Source organism: Kogia breviceps, chromosome 16, assembly GCF_026419965.1.
Source record: "Kogia breviceps isolate mKogBre1 chromosome 16, mKogBre1 haplotype 1, whole genome shotgun sequence".
Classification (NCBI taxonomy): domain Eukaryota; kingdom Metazoa; phylum Chordata; class Mammalia; order Artiodactyla; family Physeteridae; genus Kogia; species Kogia breviceps.
This window is the reverse complement of record NC_081325.1, coordinates 5,076,686-5,099,124: the sequence shown is the minus strand read 5'-3', so window position 1 is coordinate 5,099,124 and position 22,439 is coordinate 5,076,686. Positions and strand designations below refer to the sequence as shown.

The window sequence follows — 22,439 nt, the reverse complement described above, 5'->3', positions numbered from 1 at the left end:
TCACCACTCGCTGAAGGCTCAGAGGATGCTTAGCATATGTTTAGCAATAACATAGTTCTGATTTGTTTGTACATTTTTTAGACACAATGTTACGGCACACTTAATAGAGACTACCGGATAGTGTAAAAATAACTTACACACACACTGAGAAACCGAAAAACTCACCTGAACTGTGTTATTGCAATATTCACTTTATTGTGCTGGTCTAGAAACAAACCTATAGTATCTCCCAGGTCTGCCTATTATTTGCCTGACTTTCAAATCTCTATCAAAACTGGACCTTGTATAGCTAGTCAGTGGGTTAGTTAACAATCCCACCCTAAAAACCCTTCCCAGGTTTCAAGAAAAGCCAGCAGAGGCATCTGGTTAGATCTTAAAACAAAAACTGTCACAGCACGGTCCCCAGCCAGAGCTCCTCGCGGACTGAAAAGAAACACCGACCGTCCATCAGGAAAGAGGCATCCAAACCCCACAAGACTTGGAAGTTGAACGCATCCATCCAGAACCAAGGAACCAAGTCCTTGGGACCCTTCTAACATCCCACGAGCTTGAGGCCACGTGTTTCAGTTTATCCGACACGAATATGACCAGAGACCCTGGCTTTGATCACTCTGATCTGCTCAGAAGTCAATAAACAAAACAAAAATGCAAAAAACACAACCGCCTTGCGCACAATCTGTGAGTGGGCGGTTGAATGTGTATTATTGTTTTGCTTTTCTTTTTTTTTTCCCCCCCAAGCTTCCTCCCGCGCATGGTTCTTTCACGTAAACCCAGGACTCAGACAAGTCAGAGTATGAGTGTCGGGCAGCCTCCGTGAGCCTACCTGCAGCATATGACCGCTTTGCACGAGAGGGCCAAGTCCAGGAAGCTTCTCCTGACCTCGAAGGACAGCGCATACTTCAGGGTGTGCCCGTCGACGATGAGGGCTGCGTCGTTCTCCTTGCCCAGGAGACTCCCAAGGTCGGCGCAGTGCTGAGTGATGGCTGCCCGCGTGGCCTGAAACAAGGGTAGGGGGGTGAGCAGACGTGTCACGTTTTAATAAATCAAAAACAGAAGCTTTTAAAAAGCAGAAAGAAAGGCCCAGAAATCCAAAGTACGTTCCTTAAAATGAAAACATGCCCATTCTGATGTAAAACATACAGAGGTCAACTTGGCATATTTATACATTAAAATGACACCGGACTGCCCTCTAGGTCTGTGTTATGGGTGAAAACATCCCCATTGGTGATATTTTTTTTTTAAGATTTTTTTTTTTTTGATGTGGACAATTTTTAAAGTCTTTATTGAATTTGTTAACAATATTGCTTCTGTTTTATGTTTTGGTTTTTTTGGCCCCAAGGCATGCAGGACCTTAGCTCCCCAACCAGGGAAGAACCCGCACCCCCTGCATGGAAAGGCCAAGTCTGAACCACTGGACGGCTAGGGAAGTCCCCCCATAGTGATATTTACAATAACCTACTCCGGTTGCCGTCTATGGCTGACCCAGGGCATCCAAATTCTTCTCCACTGGAACTTTAATTGCTCAGGTTCTGATGACTATCTTTCTCTCCCCTCCTTTATGCTACATACATATTATTCTTGGTGTCCCTAGAATAGGAAACTCCATAAAAACAAATACGTTTTTTGGGGAAAAGGTAACGTTGCTGGAACTTAAATGGCAAGCATCTCTCAGTTCACACAAGGTCACCTTTAAAGCATCCAAAAGATATTAGAGGACATAAAAATAACACAAAGGATGAATTTCCATTCTCTACTGAGATCTGCAGATTAAACCATTTCTCTCCATGTACCATCAGAGTAAGAAACGAACTGGTAATTTTTTCACGTTACAAAAACTATCCAATAAATTAAACTGCCGATACGTTTTAAAACATTGCTCACCAACCTAAATAAGTGCTTTGGTGTGACGTCTACTATCAGATGGGATTAAAGCCTAGAACCACTTTTGAGATTTAAAAACAAAGATGTTGTGATCTTCCGACGGAATTTGTGATTACAAATAGGGTATCAGGTTCAAATATAATATATAAGACAAATTTTGGCTCATGATAAAAAGCCTGCTTAAGTTAATCAGGGAAGCAACACAAGTCAGCTGAAATTATTCTGTCTGGACAACTGTCCTTCGACTATTAAGTTACGTTGACATCTACCATCTGGTAACACAAATTACGATTCAGAAACATGTTCAATGCACAGGGACCAGCTACCGTCACAAAGCGAGAAGCAGAATATCCTGTCTTACTGCTCAGTTACCCTTTAAACAAGCTCAGAAACATGAACCTGAGGCCCAACTGTGGTGCCGTGGTTCGGCGGCCTGGGGTCTGGTCCCAGCTCTCCACTTATGACCCCTGTGACCTTGGGCGAGACACAAAACCTCTTCAAACAGCACTTTTCTCGAGTGTAAAAGAGAGCTAAGGATACTCACTTAGAATACTCACTTCATAGCGCTTTTCTTATGAAAAGTGAGCTCCTCGGAGTGACCTACTTGGCTTATGATAAGCATCCGGTAAAACCCACTCCCCTTCCTGTCGCCACTTATTCATGAAGCACTTCCTCCACCAAGGAAAACACACGTCTCTGCCACTTCAGACAGTGAACAAATGCCGTAAGTGACAACGCCTGCCTCGTCAATGCACTAATAGAGGAATTGATAAGATAATGCTCTAAGGAAAAAAAGTTAAACTGACTTTTACTAAAAATAAAGGACACTTTATACCTCTTACTCTTGGTTAGTTGCGTAATCCTGAATGTCAAACAAAACATCTACGCTTACTTGATCTGTGCAAACAGCCTGCCCTTTAGAGCCTGGGTAGAGAAGAAAATTCCACCCACTTAGGGAAACCCCAGCTTGGCCTGGGGGTGTCACCGGGGGAATCGGACAGGTCCGGGCCGCTCTGGAGGGCGTGCCCGCCGGGGTCCCAGCACAGTGGACAGAAAACCCTCCTGCGAAACGTCTCGCCAAAGCAATTAGGCCGGGTTTGCAGATTTGGTCCACGGACGGCAAGCCGGCGCCGTGGCGGAGGCTCAGACCAGCCCAGGGTCCTTCAAGGAAGACGCTGAGGACACGAACGCCTGAGATGCGCAGACCCTGCCTACGGCTCTTCTTTATGGGGACGCGGCACCAGCGGAGCTACGCAGGGACAGTGACGTTACGTAGGGTACTTTCTCTCCTTGGGGTTATTTCTGGAGTGTGCGTGACGGACCTGACACTGACGGCTCTTCTTCCTGGGCGAGGTCCAAGCATTGGCGGTTGACCACCTATCACCGCGGGAGGCTCGGGCATGATGCGGAGGGGTGCCACCAGAAGAAGCCTGCGCAAAGGGAATGTGAGGGCAGAAACACGCGGAGAAAACCATGTTCCTGATGTTACCCAGGCAGTTGCCCCAGAATCATACCCCTGCCCTTCCGGGGGATGGAACCCAATTGCTCTTATCTAAGTTTCAGGAGGAAGCTGCATAGGAAAAAAAAAAAAAAACAGGAACTGGTTCGAAACGTCTGGGCCCAAGATGGCGGAAGACTTGACCTCCAGGGGACTTTGAGGCTCACTGTACACTCATGAGCTGCTAAAGGACACACCCACCAGTGCCAGGACAGTTGCCATGACAACAACCAGAAACACCCAGACGACGACTGAAGAGGAGTATCGCGTCGGTTCCGGGTCCAAACACATCCCTGTTCTCCCACAACTCCTGAATATTCCTGCTGTTCTTTCCAAATCCCTCCCTTTCACGTTGACCCTCCTATATATTGGGGATATATATCAGCTTCTCAACCCAGCTGGCTTGAGAAGCTGATCTGTGAACTAAGCGGCCGCTTCTCCATTCTCTGGCCGTTCGGTAAAGGTTGCGCTGTCCCAGTGTCAGCCTCGGTCTTGTTACCGGCTGTGCGGTCCCTTCTCCATCCTCCACCCCTCAACCCTAGTCTCCCCCTCCGGCCTCGTGAAGAGAAGCCACGAGGAGAACCCCCGGGAGGCCCTGGATCTGCCGGCACCTTGATCCTGGCCTTCTAGCCTTCACGACCGTGAGCAGTGAATTCCTGGTGTTTAAGCCACCCAGACCACGGTACTTCCGTCACAGCAGCCCGAGCTGACTAAGACGACAGGTCACTCCTGGAACTCGCTGGCGATGCAGCTCTTCTTGGCAGAGCAGATACAGAGACGGAAGGACCGTGAGGGCACAGCCAGCGCACAAGCAACAAGCCGTCACGCTTACTGTCTGGAGTGAGGTTTCTACTTTTAACGTAGTAACTGCAGGGACAGCAGACACAACCCAGGAGACACGGCTGCGAACGCACGGCGGGGCTGGGAGTGGCAGGCGGTCAGGGCAAGGCCTCTCGGAGCAGGCGATGCCCATGGCAGTAATGACCCCTTGGCGGTGCTGAACTGCACCCCGTGGAGACGTGGCGGCCAAGCTGTCCACTTGCAGTGAGAACGCCAAACGTCCCTAAACCACGCAGCACCGATAAAAGAGATTTCACATATATAGTCCACTGACCGGGCACTTTGTCACACACCGGTAACGAGCACAGTACATTAGCAAACGGGTCAACTAAACAATGACATGAGTCAAACCTATTACCGTCAACCAACCAAGATGTGGTTACTGAAGTTCCTACTCTGCTCTACGGTCTCTACCCCCACGAGTCCTACAATACAGTCAGGGCGGCAAATACGCACACAAAAGAATGAACTCATCAAAACCTGATATTCTCCTGACGGGCAGGCAGATTGTAGACCTCGCCAGGCCCATCCCCTTGCCTGGGGTGGCTCATTTTTGCGTTCAGCTGGGATTACACTCAATTTTAAATGCGACGAAGGCAGAAACTCCTTTTGTCAATCTCTGATCACGTGAGAGCAGAGCAGAGCAGGTGCTCCATAAATGTGCTGACTTCCTGAATTAACTGATGTGTCTAAGCTAACCCTTCACTGTAATATCTTTACGCGATTATTTACTGGTCTTCGAGGCATCTGTTTGTCTGACCTTCTTGTGGGCTATTCGGCCTTCCCGGTACATTTGTTACATATTTTCCTTAAAAATGACTGCTCTTCGATTCTCCTTATTCCACGTATCCTGGACTCTTTGCCTTCAACGTCCTCGAGGCCTAACCCTCCCCCTTACCTGATCCATCCTGTTCTCCCTGCACCTCATCTGCTCCGAGTCACACCTGCGCCTTTGAGGTTGAAAGCCTTTCCTACCACTAGACCCCCTCCCACATCCATCCTTCCAACTCCACCCTTGACCTGTCTCCAGCCTCTACTTTGGTCTGCAATGCCGACGCTTTCGATGCCCACTCGGCAATAATCTTTGACAGAGTAGCTCGGCTCTCCACGCACGTGTGGCAGCATATAGGTCCCTTCTGTGCAATGATTCTGGAGCAAAAGCCGACCGGAGGCGTTAACACACACAAACAGCTCCTTATTCTCAAATGGACTGTGATTCAAAAGTCTATTTGTAAGTTAGTTATTGGGCACTTAGAATCTATTTTCCCAAAGGAACCATGTTACAAACTGCGGTTGGATCCCAGGGCCTCTTAATGCCTATTTAGCCTAGCTGCTAAAATTTATACTGCAGTCTCTGATTTCAATAAAAGACCGACTACAGAAGTTACAATGGACTTGGCTGTTGTTGGCGGGGTGGGGGGGGGGGCGATAGGAAGCTGGGGCTGCGGCTTCATTCCCTGAAAGTTACGAAACATCCCCAAATTCTCCACTAGAATTTGCCTTTTAGGCATTATTATGAAAAACTACGTTTCCAGCTTTGCATACACGTTCTTCCATTTTGTTTTTCTTCACAATGGAAAACACATGTGACTTAAAGGCAAAAGTGGGCAACTCAGTAAAGGCTGATCCCCGAGCCACGCCAGCCACTTTTCCCCAGACACGCTGTACGACGAACCCTGCGCTTCTTATCAGTAAGGTCAGCCCTTGCCTCTGCCTTTCCGGGTTTTTAAATAAGATTCTATAAACACCACAGACAGTGCTACCCTGTGATCTCGGGAAATGGTCGTCTCTCTGCTGATTCACGGATCAGAGGGTCATCTGATGGCCCCTGAGCACAGCTGAAGTGCACCCCGCTCAGCCTACAAGCAGAGGGGACCTGGAAGGCAGTTCTACTGTTAATCACTTTAGATTCAACAAACAAACCAGGAGAGACGGCCATTTCTAGAACCCGGATGCGTTTTTACCGATCTGCAGATAGCAGGAATCTCTCCTCAAAACTAGACAGTGCCGGCAGCAGTGACCTCTGTCGAGGCAGGTCACCCTCTCCTTCGCGGAGCTCGGCAGCGTCCTGAGGAATTTCTGAGACGCCCTGGTAGCAGCAGCTGCCTCAGCCCTCGCTTTGATGTTCTGCAAATTCCAACGGGCTCAGAGCGGACGATGCTGAAAAGCCAGGATGGCTCGGGTTTCAGAAGCAGCAACTCAACCAAATCACACTCAGCCTTAAAGTTCAGGAGCAAAGTGCCTTCTCCCGAATGAACCTTTGGGCCTGTGAGCCTCTAACGGTCACGCTCATCCTCTAGACCACAGGTTCAAGAGAAGAGGCATCTGTAGATAAGAGGAATCTAGTGAATGTGTCATGTTTCAAGGACTGCCTATAATACAAATAATTTCAAGGAAGATGAGATTATACTTCACGGGCATGAAGCAAACATCCTACACAGATAATGTGGACTCTTGCTACAGGTACCCAGCTGTCTCCCTGGTACCCTCAGATCACCTTTTATCACCACCCCCATCAGGCTTTTCTCTACACTGGCCCTCTCTACCTCCCATGAAGGTTTCCATCTCTGATTTAAAAAAAAAAAAAAAAATTATCTTCTCAGTGTAAACCTACTCAATTTACTGAATTCACACTAGCATATAACCTCTACAGAAGTCTTTTTGCTTTTCTTTTGTTTTTGTGTTAATCAGCTTCTTTGAACCTCTTCTACAATTAAAACACAGAAGACCTCCATCACCCCAAATGTCCCCTCGAGCCATTGTGCAAGCACTCCCCTCCCCTCCCCCACCGCCAGCACCCAGCCGTCACTGATCCACTTGTTACTATAGCTTTGCCTCTTCTAGAATGCCATACAAATAGAAACACAGTTGCTAGTCTTTTCTGTCTGGCCTATTCACTTAGCCTAATCCTTTGAGAGCTGTCCAAAGTTTCTGCACTTATCTACAGCTTATTCCTTTCTGTTTCCAAGTAGTATTCCAATGTATGACTACAGACCTCACCTGTTATTATACGCTGGGGTTGTTTCCAGTTTTAGGATATTCCAAATAAGTCTACTATAAAATATTCGTATGCTAGTCTTTGTGTGAACATATGTTTTTATTTTTCTTGGGTAGATACCTAAACTGAAATTACTCTGTCACACCATCTCTACAGAGCACACGCATGTTTAACTTTATGGAAACCAGGAGACTGTTTTCCAAAGTGGCTGCATCGTTTGGCCTTCTCCACGGCCCCGTCTGAACATTCTAGCTACGCCTCTTCCTTTTCAGTCTTTTTAACTTCAGCCTTAGACTTTAATGGCTACGCAGTGTTAGATTTGGTAGTTTTAATCTGCATTTCCCAGATGACTAACGGTGTCAAATCTCTTTTAATGCTTAATGAATTAAATGGATTTCTATCTGCTGGGATTCCATGGCATACAGCTAAGCACAGTGGAATAATTCACATAATACACAGGGAATATGTTTTGTGTAGGGCAATAACAGCCATGTATGGAGGCTAGAGCCAAGAACCTCTTTTTAGGGCTGGAGACCCTATTTTTTCAGTTTCTTCTTTTCTTTTTACAGCTTCCATCTCTAAAAGAGCCACATTTTCCTGGAAAGGCATCCCCAGCAGGATTAGAAGAGAGATTCAGCAAGTGGGCCACGTGAAAGAAACTGGGCAGCAGCTGCTCACCGACAAGTATCATTTTTGAAGAAAGACACCATCTATTCACTTAGGCTTCAGAGCCTACAAAGTTTGAAAACTATCAATCACCACTATTTATTGAAAGAAAATTTGACTAACAGTTGTGACAGAGCTCAAATCACCGAGGTGAAAAACCTCCCTGAAAATATGTACTTTCTTTTGCTTCTCAAAGGATATTAAATAGCACACCTAATATGCTCAATTTATTTTCTGCCACAAAACTAGATTTTGGTTTTAGCGCCAGGAGTCCTTTTACATACTAAACAAATTGTGTCCCTGCATAGCTGTGTATATAAGAAGATCTCAAAAATAACGTAGATGCGTGAAAAAGCGTTTGCTATTTGAACCTCTACTATGGATCCTTTTTGCAGTTTTTGAGAAAGGAGAAAACCCTTTTAAAGAAATGATTTCAAAGTGCGACCCTCCCGCAGGAAGAATGTGACATCCGCATTTGTGAAGGATCCCTCAGCTGCGTATAAAATGACCCTCTATAATTCCATGGAACAGTTGCTTCTCACACATCTGTCCCGAATGGATCTCATGAAGTCACTGTCTATTTTGGGGACACAATGAAGTGCATTTAAAATCATGACACTACATAAACAACAAGGTCCTACTGCAGAGCACAAGGAACTACATTGAATACCCTGTGACAAGCCCTAGTGGAAAATAATATGAAAGAGCCTGTGCGTGTATAACTGAGTCACTGTGCTGCCCAGCAGAAATTAACACAACACTGTAAGTCAACTATACTTCAATAAAATTAAAAATAAAAAAAATAAAGAACTCATACAAAATACAACAGAAAAAAAAAAAAAAAGTACTGCCAGTGATTCTGAGTCACCGATAACACTTAATCTCTAAAGTACCGGATGTACTCTAAGCCTCTCGGGCACCCCCCTCCCCAAAAAGATCATCACACTCACCAGGAATAATTTTACTGTCCCCATAACAACCTCAGCTTAATTACTTAATTTCCTGACCTTTGGAGATTTACATTTTTAACTTTTAACATGTCTGTATTACATTATATATCTAAAATATAGTCATTGGTTTAACTATTTCTAAAGTCACCTTGATTCTTGGACGCATTATAAAGTGCCCAACGCAAACACAATGGTGACTGAGTTTAGAAATTTTAAAACAAAGTACTGCAGAAAACGTTGCTAGAGTATTTTTGACGAACGGTGTGATTAAGTATGTCAGCTAAACTTTGGCAAAAGAAGACACAGTGCTATTAGTCTCACACAAAAAGATAAAATACCCCAACAAGAGGGCTTCCCTGGTGGCGCAGTGGTTGAGAGTCCGCCTGCCGATGCAGGGGACGCGGGTTCGTGCCCCGGTCCGGGAAGATCCCACATGCCGCGGAGCAACTAAGCCCGTGAGCCGTGGCCGCTGAGCCTGCGCGTCCGGAGCCTGTGCTCCGTAACGGGAGAGGCCACAGCAGTGAGAGGCCCGCGTACCGCAAAAAAAAAAAAAAAAAAAAAAAAAATACCCCAACAAGGACCCACTGGATAACACAGGAAACTATACTGAATATTTTGTTTATATATTTTTATATATATTATATAAAATTTATATATTTATATGATTTATAAATACATAAATTATTAAAATATATAAATTATAAATATTTATATATTATATATATTTTGAGTACAATACTCAATAATAATAATGAGGGAAAACAATTTGAAAAAGAATACATACGTATATATACACATATATACATCTACATGTGTACATATACATATATGTAGGTATAACGGACTCACTTTGCTGTACAGCTGAAACACAACATGGTAAATCAACTATACTTCAGTTGAAGAAAAGATAAAATACCAACTGCAAACTAAAGATCTACACTTACTTGCTCCACAGTGACAAACGCTATAACATCTGTTATGTCCTCATAGGGAGCACATAGTAGGTACCACAAAATCATCTCAACGCTTGAACTACTTATTTGCTGTATGATAAGACCAATTTCTTAATAAACACACGTTAACTTTAAAAATAAACCTTATGGATGCCATGTAAGAAAATGAACATCACAATATTAATTGCCCGATGCTGGGATTTAAGCTTCTAACGTGACTACAGCCTTTGCACTTCCTACTTCTAAAGGCTTCTGGGCTCTTAGAGGAATTATAACGTGTCCAGACTGTGTTTAGACCGGTGTGAACGACGGTAAAAAACAAACAAAAAACAAAAAAAACAAAACATTTCTGAAAGAGACAAAGTGAAGGCAGATCATGAAAGATCCCCAAATGCACGTGTGGCAGGGGAGGCTGTGCTGACAGGCAGTGAAGGGTGTAGCCACGCGAGAAAATGGGCCCTTGGGCTCCCATCCCGGGTCCACGGAGGCGAAAGCACGGGACACGAAGGGCTGGGCCTCGCCGCCGCCCACATACTCCCCAGCCACAGCTGACCCGGTTCCGGAAAGCGCCCGCCCGCGGGTCCTCTTCAGTTTTCCTGGCATCGCTGTCATTGGCGAGAACAGGCTGTCACGTGAGAGGAGAGACCCGCTGCCCACCGACCTCTGCTCTGCTAGGGAAACATCGCAGGTCAGCGTGGGTCACTGTCACTGTCACACACTTCCACACTTCCTAAACGATCGTCTCCGGTCCGAAGTGTCAGGGGCACGTCCCATGACACACACACATCTTCCACATCGATAAATAAAACCACGTGAATCGGTACAAGCGTAGGAAAGGTCTCATCTCCACGGGAGACCTCCACCCTGAAGACGGAGCGGTGGGGAAGCCCCGTCGGGTTTCATCTGGCCACGTGGCCGCGAGGCAGACCCCGTGACCAGCCAGGGCGGGCGGCCTGGGACACTCCTCTCCACGCTCTCCGCAGACTGGCGCGGACTCAGGGTCACGGAGATACAGTTGCCGGCCGGATGGCGGGGAGCAGCCGGCCTCGCTCGGGGGGCTCTGCTCCTCGGAAGCCACGCCGGCCACTACGCCCGCGAAGTTCCCAGGGAACGTCCGCAGCTCGCTCCGTGTGGCTCACGTGACCTCTCCATCCACGCTGCCCCGAGAACGGAAAGGAAACCACGTGGGCAGTTTCCCTACTACCCCTCAGCGAGCAAAGCCAACAAAGCGCGTCGCTCAGCAGCTGCCGAGCAACGCCCGCCGCTCCCTGCACACCGACCCGGGCGGAGCCACCGTTCACGGTCGGCTGAGAGCCATCGCCACTCTGTCCGTGCTGGTCCCGGGGTCACGGGCTTTCCACGGAAGCTCTGAGAGTCCCGGAGGCGTCAGCCTCCTTCAGTAAGTAGGCGGGGATGTGACTGGGACATGGCCGTGCCCCCAGATCCAATCTCCCTGGGGACGCGTATGGGGCACATTCACGGGTGCACAAGCAGGGAGGAAGGCCGAGCAGGGTCCGGAAGCAGGAGTCCATCGGAAGCTGGACAGGAGACGCCTCAGTCAAGAAGGCACCGACTTACAGGCCAAAGCGCAACAGTTTATGCTTCACTGGACAGAAGGTCCCGACAGTCCATTTGAGGCCAGGAAATATAATCCATAGCTTGATTTTAGGTTAGTTATTCATCCCACTTTAAAACAAACAAAAAAACCCCCTACTTCACCCAAAATTAAAAAAACAAAAAACAGGCAATTTCACATGAAAGCTCCGATACCAGTTTCTCTTGAAAACTACAGCATCCGGGACGCCTGGGCCCGTGTCCTGCGCGGCCGCTGCGCCTGACATACAGGAAGGACGTCTCCTGGCTACGCCGCCTCCCCTCCCCACTGACTGCCCCTCCGCACTGGGCACTGGGCATCACTGGCTCCTGGGAATGTGTTGCTCTGCTGCTCTGCCCACCTGCCACTAAAAGTGGGAACAGCCGTGAGGAGGGCGGCCACGGCCCCCTGGTTCAGGGACGCTGATCGACCTCAAACATTCCCTGCACATTCCTGGCCCTGCAGGACTGTGCTGGACCCGCTCACCTCACTGAGCACCGTCTTCTTTGATCTTGAACGGGACACGACTGGTGCAGAGACACGCTCCCCACCCCGAGGGCTCCGCCCGGCTTCTCTCAGGGCTTTCCGGGCTGTTTCTAATACGGCTGCAGGGTTCTATATTCCACCCAGCTGACAAAGGATCAGCCTCTACAATTAAACTAGTAATTTTGAGAGAACATACAAATTCCCAGATGTAAAACCCAAAAGGGATCCAGAGGAATGAAGATTTCCTGAAGGTTCTTTTTTTTTTTTTTTTTCTTTTTTTGCGGTACGCGGGCCTCTCACTGCTGTGGCCTCTCCCGTTGCGGAGCACAGGCTCCGGACGCGCAGGCTCAGCGGCCACGGCTCACGGGCTTAGTTGCTCCGCGGCACGTGGGATCTTCCCGGACCAGGGCACGAACCCGTGTCTCCTGCATCGGCAGGCGGATTCTCAACCACTGCGCCACCAGGGAAGCCCCTGAAGCTTCTTAAATGGCTTTCTGCAGAGATTTCACCTCTCACTCTCTCTCTCTCTCTCTCTCTCTCTCTCTCTCTCACACACACACACACACACACACACACACACACACACACACACACACACACACACACACACACACACACACACACACAGCTTTCCAGATGGCTAGCATTTCTATAGGGAAAAATAAAGCATCCACTTTACTATTTAAAACGCTGAGTAAGATGGCATACTCGATGTAGTTAGGAACTTCTAAAGTGCCCATGAGAGCTTCCTTCTTTATATATATATTTTGGGGGTCCCAAGTCTTAGTACTAAAAGCTTGAGAGGAGAGATGAAAAGCTAATCTGAGAAAAAGATATACATACACCCTATATATTATATATATGGCATATGATATATAAAAATATATATAAAATACTTATATACTATATACTCTATAATATACCATACCAAATAGTTATATATATATATATATATCACAAACCATTTTTGTTAACCTTACTAAACTCTAATCAACAAATACTATGCTGTTACATATAGCTGATTCTCAAAGTATTGGGGATATAAAGATATAATAGATTCCCTCCCCCCTGCCCACCAGTCTTTAAGAAGCATGCTTTCTACCAGGGACACAAGAATGGAAATGCTTGATTTGGTCAGAAGAGCAGCACAGGTCTGCTAGACTGAGCATGTACTTCTGTGTGATTGTTGGTAGGCGGGACAGGCACTTTGCGATTATCCGCAGACCCCACCACTCCTTAACGCACTATTATAGAGAGCTGTGAAAAAAAAAAGAATAATAACGTAAATGAAAGAGAAATAGATTCTAACAGGGGAGAAACAAGGAGCAAGAGAAAACTACTAAAAAACAAACACACACACACAAAGCCCAGAGATTAGTTTATAATTGTCAACCTTTAAAGAGAACTAAATAGGAAATTTTAATACTGGAGAATTTAGCAGAGATTCACGATGGACAAAAGGGTACCCCAGCAAAGAATCAACTCTGCAAAGGCACTGCAACCTGACACCTGTCCTCACCCATCAGCACCCCTGGAGGAACACCCAGACACCCCCTGGGAAGCTAGGCTTGGGGCGAGGGGGAAAGATCCTGGGTGAAGAAAGGCGAATTTCTTTTTTAAAATTTTTAATTGAAGAATAGTTGATTTAGAATACTGTGTTAGTTTCTGCTGTACAGCACAGCAAAGTGATCCAGTTATACATATAGATTCTTTTTCGTATTCTTTTCCATTATGCTTTATCACAGGATATTGAATATAGTTCCCTGTGCTCTACAGTAGGACCTTGCTGTTTATCCATTCTATATTTAATAGTTTGCATCTGTGAATCCCAAACTCCTAATTTACCCCTCCAGAAAGCTGAGTTTCTGACTCCTCTAAGGAAAATGATTCAGGGCTCAGCCCAAGGACCTGTGTTAGCCTCAGGGCACTCAGCAAGCCCACCTTCTCCACATTTACTGCTGGACCCTCTCACCATCCGCCCTCCTGCGGAGGAGGGACCTCTCGGCTGATGCTTTCACTGCTACCTCCCGAGGCTCAGGAGGACGCTGACCCGCAGGGAAAGGATGGCTCAGGGGAGGGAGCCGTGCATGGGCAGTGGAGTCCGGTCCAGGGGCTGGGTCAAGAGCCACACGCGGTGAGGCCCGGCTGAGGAAGGCTCGAGATGAAGACTTCAGGAGCAGAAATACGGGGCGGGGGTGTCGGTAACAAAGCCAGGCCGTGGGAGGGGGGCGTCACCTTCAACAACAGCCGGACGACCTTTGTGGAGACGGAGATGCCGAGGCGGCCAGAGGGGTGAGGGGAGGGCGGGTGGACACACGCTTCAATTTTGGAGCCTGTTAATTACACGAGGTGCCTTGATCCATCCTTCTCAGATGTACTTCGAAGCCTAATAAACTCCTCCAAGACAAGTTTTAAAGGTTTAAGTCATTCCCAAATTGAACAAGCCCGAAGACTCACGAGAGCTCAAATTCACTAGGTATCTGTGCTAGATTACCCCCCACCCCCCGTCCTCCAGAATAAAAGAAAAACTACCAACACCAGAAATATGTGGGAAATGATGATTTGCAGGAGACCAGAGTGTCCCTAGTGCTTGAAACTATGTAGAGAAGAAAAAAAGAGAAGCGGCTCTGTTCTCCAGACTTACATTTACTAGGTTCTAAATCCAGCCCAGATTTGACCTTTGCTTTAAATAGATTTTCTTGGAGAGAAGGGAAGAAAACATTGATTCATCCGAGACTTCTGAACGACCTACTGTTCACATTGCTTGAAATAATGTCTGCTTTACATCAGAATTCTCGAGACACAGAAATAAATATACCAAGAGGTTTCTAATTCTGTGCTTTCACCAACGGATTATTTTCATTCACAACAGTGGACGAACTTGATACGGCCTTTCCAGAAGAAGGCCTGCAACCACAGAGGAGGCGGGGAGGAATCAATCAGATCACTGCCATTGCAGGCTCAGGCTTCAGCCTGTCTCGAGATCAACACTTTCAAAAGAACAAATAAGAGAAGTATGTCAAACCGAGAGGACTTTTCAGGGGTTTCCAAGGCCTGTGTTAATTTAGCAACACTTGGGGAATGAGGGAAACGTAGCAGCAAAAATGTTTCCTGGAAGATCGAAAAAGGGGAAACCAGAATCATTCAATACCAGGACTGTTCCCTCAGTAAATGTGAAACATACAAGCTTCCCACCCTGCTAAACACAGTCATTCAGATCAATGTCACCCATGGAAGGGCTAATTAGGCGGTTAATCTATAATCCTGGCCTTAAGTCTTCTTAGTCTATATGCTTTACCAGTTTTATTTCCTCTCACGAGTTTTGAGCATTTCACCGTTCATTTTACACCACTGTCAGAAGACAGCTGGAGAGAGAAATACAAATACAACTGACCCTTGAACAAGACGGGTTTTGAACTGTGTGGGCCCCACTTATACGGAGATTTTTCTCCAAAAAATATAGTGCCTTTATTTTCGTTTTACAGATCTTTCAATTAACTGTTGGAAAAAGTTTGTGTTCAATTAGAGATCACAATATGTGAAATCAAAAGAACGAGGGTTTGAGTCCTGATTCTACCTCCAAATGTTTCAGCTTTCTGCCCTCGGATGAGTTATCAACTCCTTTGTTTTTGAGGCAGAGATAGTAATACACAGATTTTCGACTACACAGGCGGTCAGCGCCCCGAACCCCTGCGTTGTTCAAAGGTCAACTAAATAAATCGAATAGAATTTATCTCAGATGTAGTTCAAAGCCTAATAAACTCCTCCAAGACAGCTTTTAGAGGTTTAAGTTATTCCCAAATTGAATAAGCCCGAAGACTCACAAGGGCTCAAATTCACTATGTAGCTGTGCTAGATTACACCCTGTCCTCCAGAATAATAATTTAAAAAAATTACCAACACCAGAAATATGTGGGAAATGATGATTTGCAGGAGACCACTATCTATTTGCTCCTGGTTGGGGAAGAACTTGAAAATGTACTTCTGGTACCAATGTAGATAAATGACGTCAGGGCACCAGGCAGGTAATAAAAGTACGGTTGACATTAAGGAGTGGTGGGGTCTGTGGCCAATTGCAAAGTGCCTGTGCCACCCACCAATATTCACCCAGAAATACACACTCAGTCCAGGAGACCTATATGACTCTTCTTCCAAATCAAGCATTTTGAGAATCTCATGTGTCTAGAGGACTTACAACCCAAAGGACCAACCACAGTCCCCAGAGACAGGGCTAATGCAGAGAAGAAGCAGAAATCGCTCGTCCACACACCCCGCCAGAACCTCCCCCTTGGACGTGGCAGCTGACGCAGCTTCACACCCAAGGGCTATGTGTTCACCGAGCCTCCCTCTTCACTGGTCTCCTCGGCTGTCTCACCCTACGCACCATTACTAAAATAGCCTCACATGGTAATATTAGCAAGTCACCTTTCTGTATATGGTCTTTTGCTATTTCTGTCCTATCCAAGTCAGTATTTACAGATCACTTTAATGTTTAGTATTTATTTTATGGCTTCTGTTATTAGAGCTTTCAACCTTTTATGGCAAATGACCACAGAGTTGGTTGTAAGAATTGCAACCAGAATGTCTCTAGTTGCAGTAAGAATGTCTTCTTTAAAACTCAAGGCAAGGGACTGCCCTGGCAGTCCAGTGGTAAAGACTCCACCTTACAATGGAGGGGACGTGGGTTCGATCTTGGTCAGGGAACTAAGATCCCACGTGCCGCGGGGCAAATAAGCCCGCGTGCTGCAAACTACAGAGCCCACGTGCCACAACTAGAGAGAAGCCCGAGCGGACTGCACACCATATGGAAAAGATCCCACGTACGGCCACTAAGACCCGACGCAGCCAAAAATAAAGAAAATAAATATTTTTTTAAATTAAAATTCAAGGCGAGATTGTTAGGTATTAAAAAAAAAAAAGTCATTAACGTGTGAAACCAGGCAGAAGGAAGCGGCCTGGACAGCAAGTCAGCCTGAGCTCCGGGCCCTGAGAGAGTACCACCCTTAAGGACCTCACCCATCCACTGCAGGGGACGGGGGGAGCTTATGTTTTTATTTTATTTTATTTTATTTTTGGCTGCTTTGGGTCTTCGTTGCTGCGTGCGGGCTTTCTTTAGTTGCGGCGAGCGGGGCTACTCTTCGTTGCGGTGCGGTGGCTTCTCTTCTTGGGGAGCACGGGCTCTAGGCACGTGGGCTTCAGTAGTTGTGGCACACGGGCTTCAGTAGTTGAGGCACACAAGCTCAACAGTTGTGGCTCGCGGGCTCTAGAGCGCAGGCTCAGTAGTTGCGGCGCACGGGCTTAGTCGCTCCGCGGCACGTGGGATCTTCCTGGACCGGGGCTCGAACCCGTGTCCCCTGCATTGGCAGGCGGACTCTCAACCACTGCACCACCAGGGAAGCCCGGGGGAAAAACCTTTAATGCTGCTGTCAACCAATCCACACACGTGAATCCTCAGCGCAGGCCTTGCAGCCCAAGAACTCTGGGGAAAGGCATCCTGCCGCTGAGAACCAATCGGGTTCAACAGTCCTCAGGGTGTAACATTATCAGTCGCCCTGCAGAATCGCACCAGGTGACAGCTTTGCCAACAAAGTAAGCAGAGGGCACAGATCGCCTCGCCAGCCGTGGGCCCTGTGCAGAGAAAATAACCCCAATAAAGAAGGTGGGGAAAATGACTCTCGTGTGAGTTTTAAGAGTTTTCCTCACAGACCAAGAGAACTGTGGCCAGTTAAGGCAGCAACACCACTAAGGAGAACAATGGCCCGGGAGCAGGCCAGGCTGACCCAGCCACCCCACCCAGAGGGCGCACGGGGCCCCAGGGCCAGCCTGCGGGGACACACTTTCCTCCATCCCGGGCACCATCGCTCCAACCTGCGAGGTGTCTGGAGAGGAGGGTGGAGGGAGGGTCCAGTTAACCGCAGACCACGAGGGAGAGGAGCAGGCGGGGAAGGCCGACTTCGGACACGCAGGGTGGCTGCCCGAGAGCAACGCTTCCCCCAATCTTCCCACGTTTTCATTAAAACTGCAGTGACGCTTCTCACCGTAAGAGAGTCTGAATTACAAAGAACGGCAATTGTAAGTTTCTTCCCCCAAACATTAGCTTTCCTGGAGCTACAGTTACGCACACGTAGTCACGCGCAGAGATGACGTGTGGTCGTTTTGCTTCTGTTTGACATGTTTTTCTTCTACGTTTCAGCCAAGGACCCGGGTGTTCTTTTTGGCCTCGATTACAGTCAAACACAGTCACTTGGGTAGAGGCTCACCCTTTATCAGGCAGAGAGCGAACCAGACCCCATCCCCGGCCATCAGCCCAAAGCTTTCCCCTCGCCCCCTCTGTTCTGAAAAGTACACGGAATCAGACCGCTGAGGGTCTCCTTTTTCCTTGCCATCTTAGATCACGGTTTTCACACATTTTCAGCAAGTAAATCATTCTGAGGTATTCTCAAGGAGCCGCCTGCTTTGTTTTGGTAAGAGGCAGGAGGGAGGTAAAAAGAGAAGGAATGAAATGGCCGGATCTATGGAGGGGAGGCAGGCCCGTCCACAGCTCCAGTGGACCATATCCCTCTTTCCAGCGGGAGAAACCGCTGCTCCTGGAGCTGCCCTGGCAACTGCGAGAAGGGCTCCCCGCTGGCTTCCTTCCCCGACTGGACTCAAGAGGGGCCACTGCCCAGAGGCCACGGCGGTCAGGACGGCAGCAGTGCACACAGGCCGCGCTGCTGCCCCAAATCACACACCTGTCCGCCTCTGGAAGAAACCCAAACGTGGAAACTTAAAGGAAACACTAAGTGAGGGGAACACGAACATTTCATCCTGCACCCAATACAGGACGAATCTTCTAAAACATCAGCACCGAGGCCAAGCTCACCTTCAAAACCAGCTGTTTCCCTCTCTTCAGAGAAAACACCCCAAGGCTGTTTGATCACATTCTCTGCAATGACAATTACCAGGGGGCGGTTGGCACACTGAACCCCGTCAACCTGAAGGCCTCGGGCCCACTCAGGTGCACGGAGCCCCTTCTGTAACACCTGCAAAGAAACCCCACATGCCAGGAACCCAAAGGCCTCGCCAGCTGAGATGAGTAAAACCATGAATGGAGAAGGCACCTTCGTGAGGGTGACGTGAGCCCCTGACTTTACCTTCAGAGAAATGGGTACAGAGCTCATAACGGCACGACCCGTGGAGGCTGCAGACCACGCCCCTCATCTAGAGCTTTCCACGCTCGGCACTTTTCTTCCCTCCATCTCTGCACACTGTCCTCGGAACGTGGCCTCTGTGACCTTCATGCCCACGTCCCTTTAGCCGTATCACTTCCCAGGCTGCCACAGCTAACGCTAACAGGTGGCTTAAACAAGAGAAAATCGTTCTCTGGCCGGCAGTCTGAATTCAAGGTGTCGACAGGGCCAGAATCCTCGGAAGCCTGAAGCGGGGGGTACTTCCGGCCACTTCCTACCTTCTGGCGGGTTGCTGGCTGCGGCCTCTGCCCCCCGCACTCTCCCTGTGCACACGCATCTCCCCGCGAGAGGACAGGGCCCACCTGTGCAGCAAGACCTCATCCTGACTGATCACGTCTGCGGTGACCCTGCTTACAAATACGAGCCCCGACGCTGCCCTAATGCCCTTGGGCTCCTGGGATTCCTTTTTCCTGATCCACCATCAACCGTCTGTGTTCTCATCGACAGAGCATCAGAGGAGAAAGACACTACCGAGATCAGGTGGTCTCAGAGAATGTCACTCGACCCGGAAGGGACCCAGGATGGTGACCTTGACCCTGCCCTCTCCTGATGGTCCCTCACAATCCCCACCTTAGTTTCGGAGCATTCATTCAGTCGTTCAGAAGATTTGCAAATACTTTCTGTGTGCTACTAGGCAGTTAACTTCCGGTCAAGGTTTGATGGTACCCAAGACGAATAGCACCCCCTGCTCCCCGATTACGAGTGCGTCAGGAATATGCACAGTGTGCACTAAGTGTGACAAGAGCCAGGATTCAGGCAGCAAAGGAAGCTACCAAGGCATCCGGGAAGCCCTAACCCCAGAGCATGTCACATCCCGTCACCTCCCCCCCGGCCTTCTGACGCTGTACCTCTACCCCGGCGACAGCAGTCGATTCCACGGCTTCTGCTGGTTGGCTCCCAACCGGAGCCTCAACCTCCCTCTGTGCTTACAGCTGGGTATCCTCTTGCCGTTTGTCCGGCAGGAGGTCCCAGTAGCACCTGGAACTCGTTAAGCCCACAGCAAAGGTCCTCGCCAGATTTCCAGTCTGTCCCTGCACGACTATTACTTTCTACTTAATTTCACCCCCAGACTCTCGGTCCTTCTAACTGGAACCCTGTTATCTTTCCTAGCCCTTCCTTCTCTTTCACCCCCACCCCCACCCCAAGTGGCTTAACTGGTTTCCAAGCGTAATTTTTAAATTCTTCCTAGAAAACTTTCCACGATTGTCTACTCTTATTTTTCCATTACCATACCCTAGATTCATGTTCTCATTAATTCACTGTGAATCTTGTAAAGACATCTGCACCTGATTACCTCTTCTCAAATACTGCAACCCAACTTACAGATAGATAACTCGCATTTTCGTCACGTGTTACAACTTATAAAATGCCTCCAAACAGAAACAGACTCACGGACACGGAGAACAGACTTGTGGTTGCCAGCGGGGGAGGGGGAGCGGGGAGGGAAGGAGCAGGAGTTTGGGGTGAGCAGATGCAAACTATTATATAGAGAACGGATAAACAACAAGGTCCTACTGTAGAGCACAGGCAACTCTATTCAATATCCTGTAATAAACCAGAGTGGAAAAGAACACAAAGAAAGAATGTACGCATACGTACAACTGGATCACTTTGCCGTACAGCAGAAATTCACGACACTGGAAATCAACTCGACTTCGATAAAACACCTGCTTCCACACCAACCACCTTTCATCCCCACCGTCAGCCTGCAGCGGTTGGGAGAGGGAGAATTATTCTCCTTGTCTTGGGAAGAGGAACTGGCCTGAGAGGTCAGGCGACCTGCCCAAGGTCTCAGAGCAGAGGTAGAGCAAGCTCTCAGCAGCCCCAGGCTGGACTTCAGGTCCTGACCCCACCGCCACACTGCTGCAGTCACGGCTCCAACGGACACCTCCTCCGCCTCCAGCTCTCCGCCTAGAACACGTGCCCGGCAGCCAGCCACAACCTGGGAGGCGTCTCCGGATGCGGCTCTGGCGGCCTCGCCCCGCCTGGCTCCCCCAGCCCTGCCCTCCTGCCGCAAACAGCCCATCCCCACCCCCGGGCGCTGCTCTCGGCGGGGAGGGGACAGAGCCAGCACCTGGAGGGAGGCGCGAGGCTGAACCAGCAGCGAGATCGCTGGGCACCTCGGGCCTCGGTAACCCAGTAAGCTCCGCAGCTCCCCGGGGCGGGGCTTGTAACTCCATCAGCTCGGCAAGGCTCCCGGCCACGACCCCCAGGTGCTGCCAGCCCCATCGCGGAGCACCTGTCCCTTTCTCCTCAACCTCTTCCATGCTGGCAACAGGACCACCCCAGGCCTGGAAATCGATTCGGCACCAGAGGCCACGGCTGCTCAGTGGGGTGAAGCTCAACCTCCCACGCGGGCAATGAATGCTTGCGGGCGAGTCATCAGTCATCAGGTGCTGGCAGGCTCGAGGGACACAGAGCTGAAGGCCGAGTCCTCGGCGCCACGAGCGACCTGTGCCCTCCACGACCCCTCCCCACCTCCCTCGGCCCGGGGAAGCTGAGCTGTCAGGGGCCACCTTCCACCGATCTGAAACTTCTTACACTCCTGCATCATGGCCACCATGCAAACCCGACCTGCTCAGAAGACATCCCTTGCCTCATACCCCGCTGTGGTGTTTTCTGTGTCCCCCCCCCCGCCTTCCTCCCCCTCCCCTCCTCTCTCGTGTGCCTCGCATCATCACGGGGCTCCTCCCAGCACCTCTGGGGCTCTCTCGTCACCCCCTCCCCTCCCTCTGAAGCATCACCCACAAACATCCTTGCTCCCGTCCTGTGTGCAGTTATTGGAGAAACTGTTGCAAGTTCTCTTCTTGAGGACACAGGAGACTAAAGATGGTTGAATTCAGACACAAACTGAAGATCAGGACAAGACACGCGCCCATAAAAACCGTGACAAGAGAACCCAGGCCGTCTGTTTTGCCTGCTGCCTGCCTGCTACTCCCCTTAGACTTTACCAAGATCCTCTACACTTCTTAAATCAATCTCCCCATTCACACTTCTCCTAGAACCACCTCTACGACCTCCTGCCCGCTGGAGCGTCACTCATCCTTGGAAAAGGAATGCGTGGCCTCTCCTGTTCTGAGTCTCCCGGGAGCTCCAGCCCGTGGGTTTTCCTGAACACCTGCTATCAAGTCACACGGAAGCCAGGCTAAGGTATCTACATGTAAAGTCTTAAAAAACAGGAAACCGTTACGGGTCTTAGACCAGCATCATCGACAGAACTTTCTGTGATGATGCGAATGTTCTTCCATTCTGTCCACGTGCGGCCAGTGAGCACCTGAAACATGGTGATGCAGCTAAGGAACGAACCTTTCCCTTCTGCTTAACCAACTTAAACAGCCGTATGT

The 22,439-nt window shown here is 48.8% G+C and overlaps 1 protein-coding gene across 6 annotated transcripts in view; it reads right to left on the bottom strand.

Moving 5' to 3' along the window:
- The window catches only part of ATP8A2 (ATPase phospholipid transporting 8A2), a 516,648-nt gene that overhangs the window by 271,378 nt on the left and 222,831 nt on the right, over positions 1-22,439 (bottom strand). For all 6 annotated transcript variants that reach the window (XM_067016712.1, XM_067016711.1, XM_067016707.1 and 3 more), the window contains one exon: positions 824-996. In XM_067016712.1, coding sequence (XP_066872813.1) covers positions 824-996 — 173 coding nt within the window. The remainder of the gene's footprint in view (positions 1-823; positions 997-22,439) is intronic.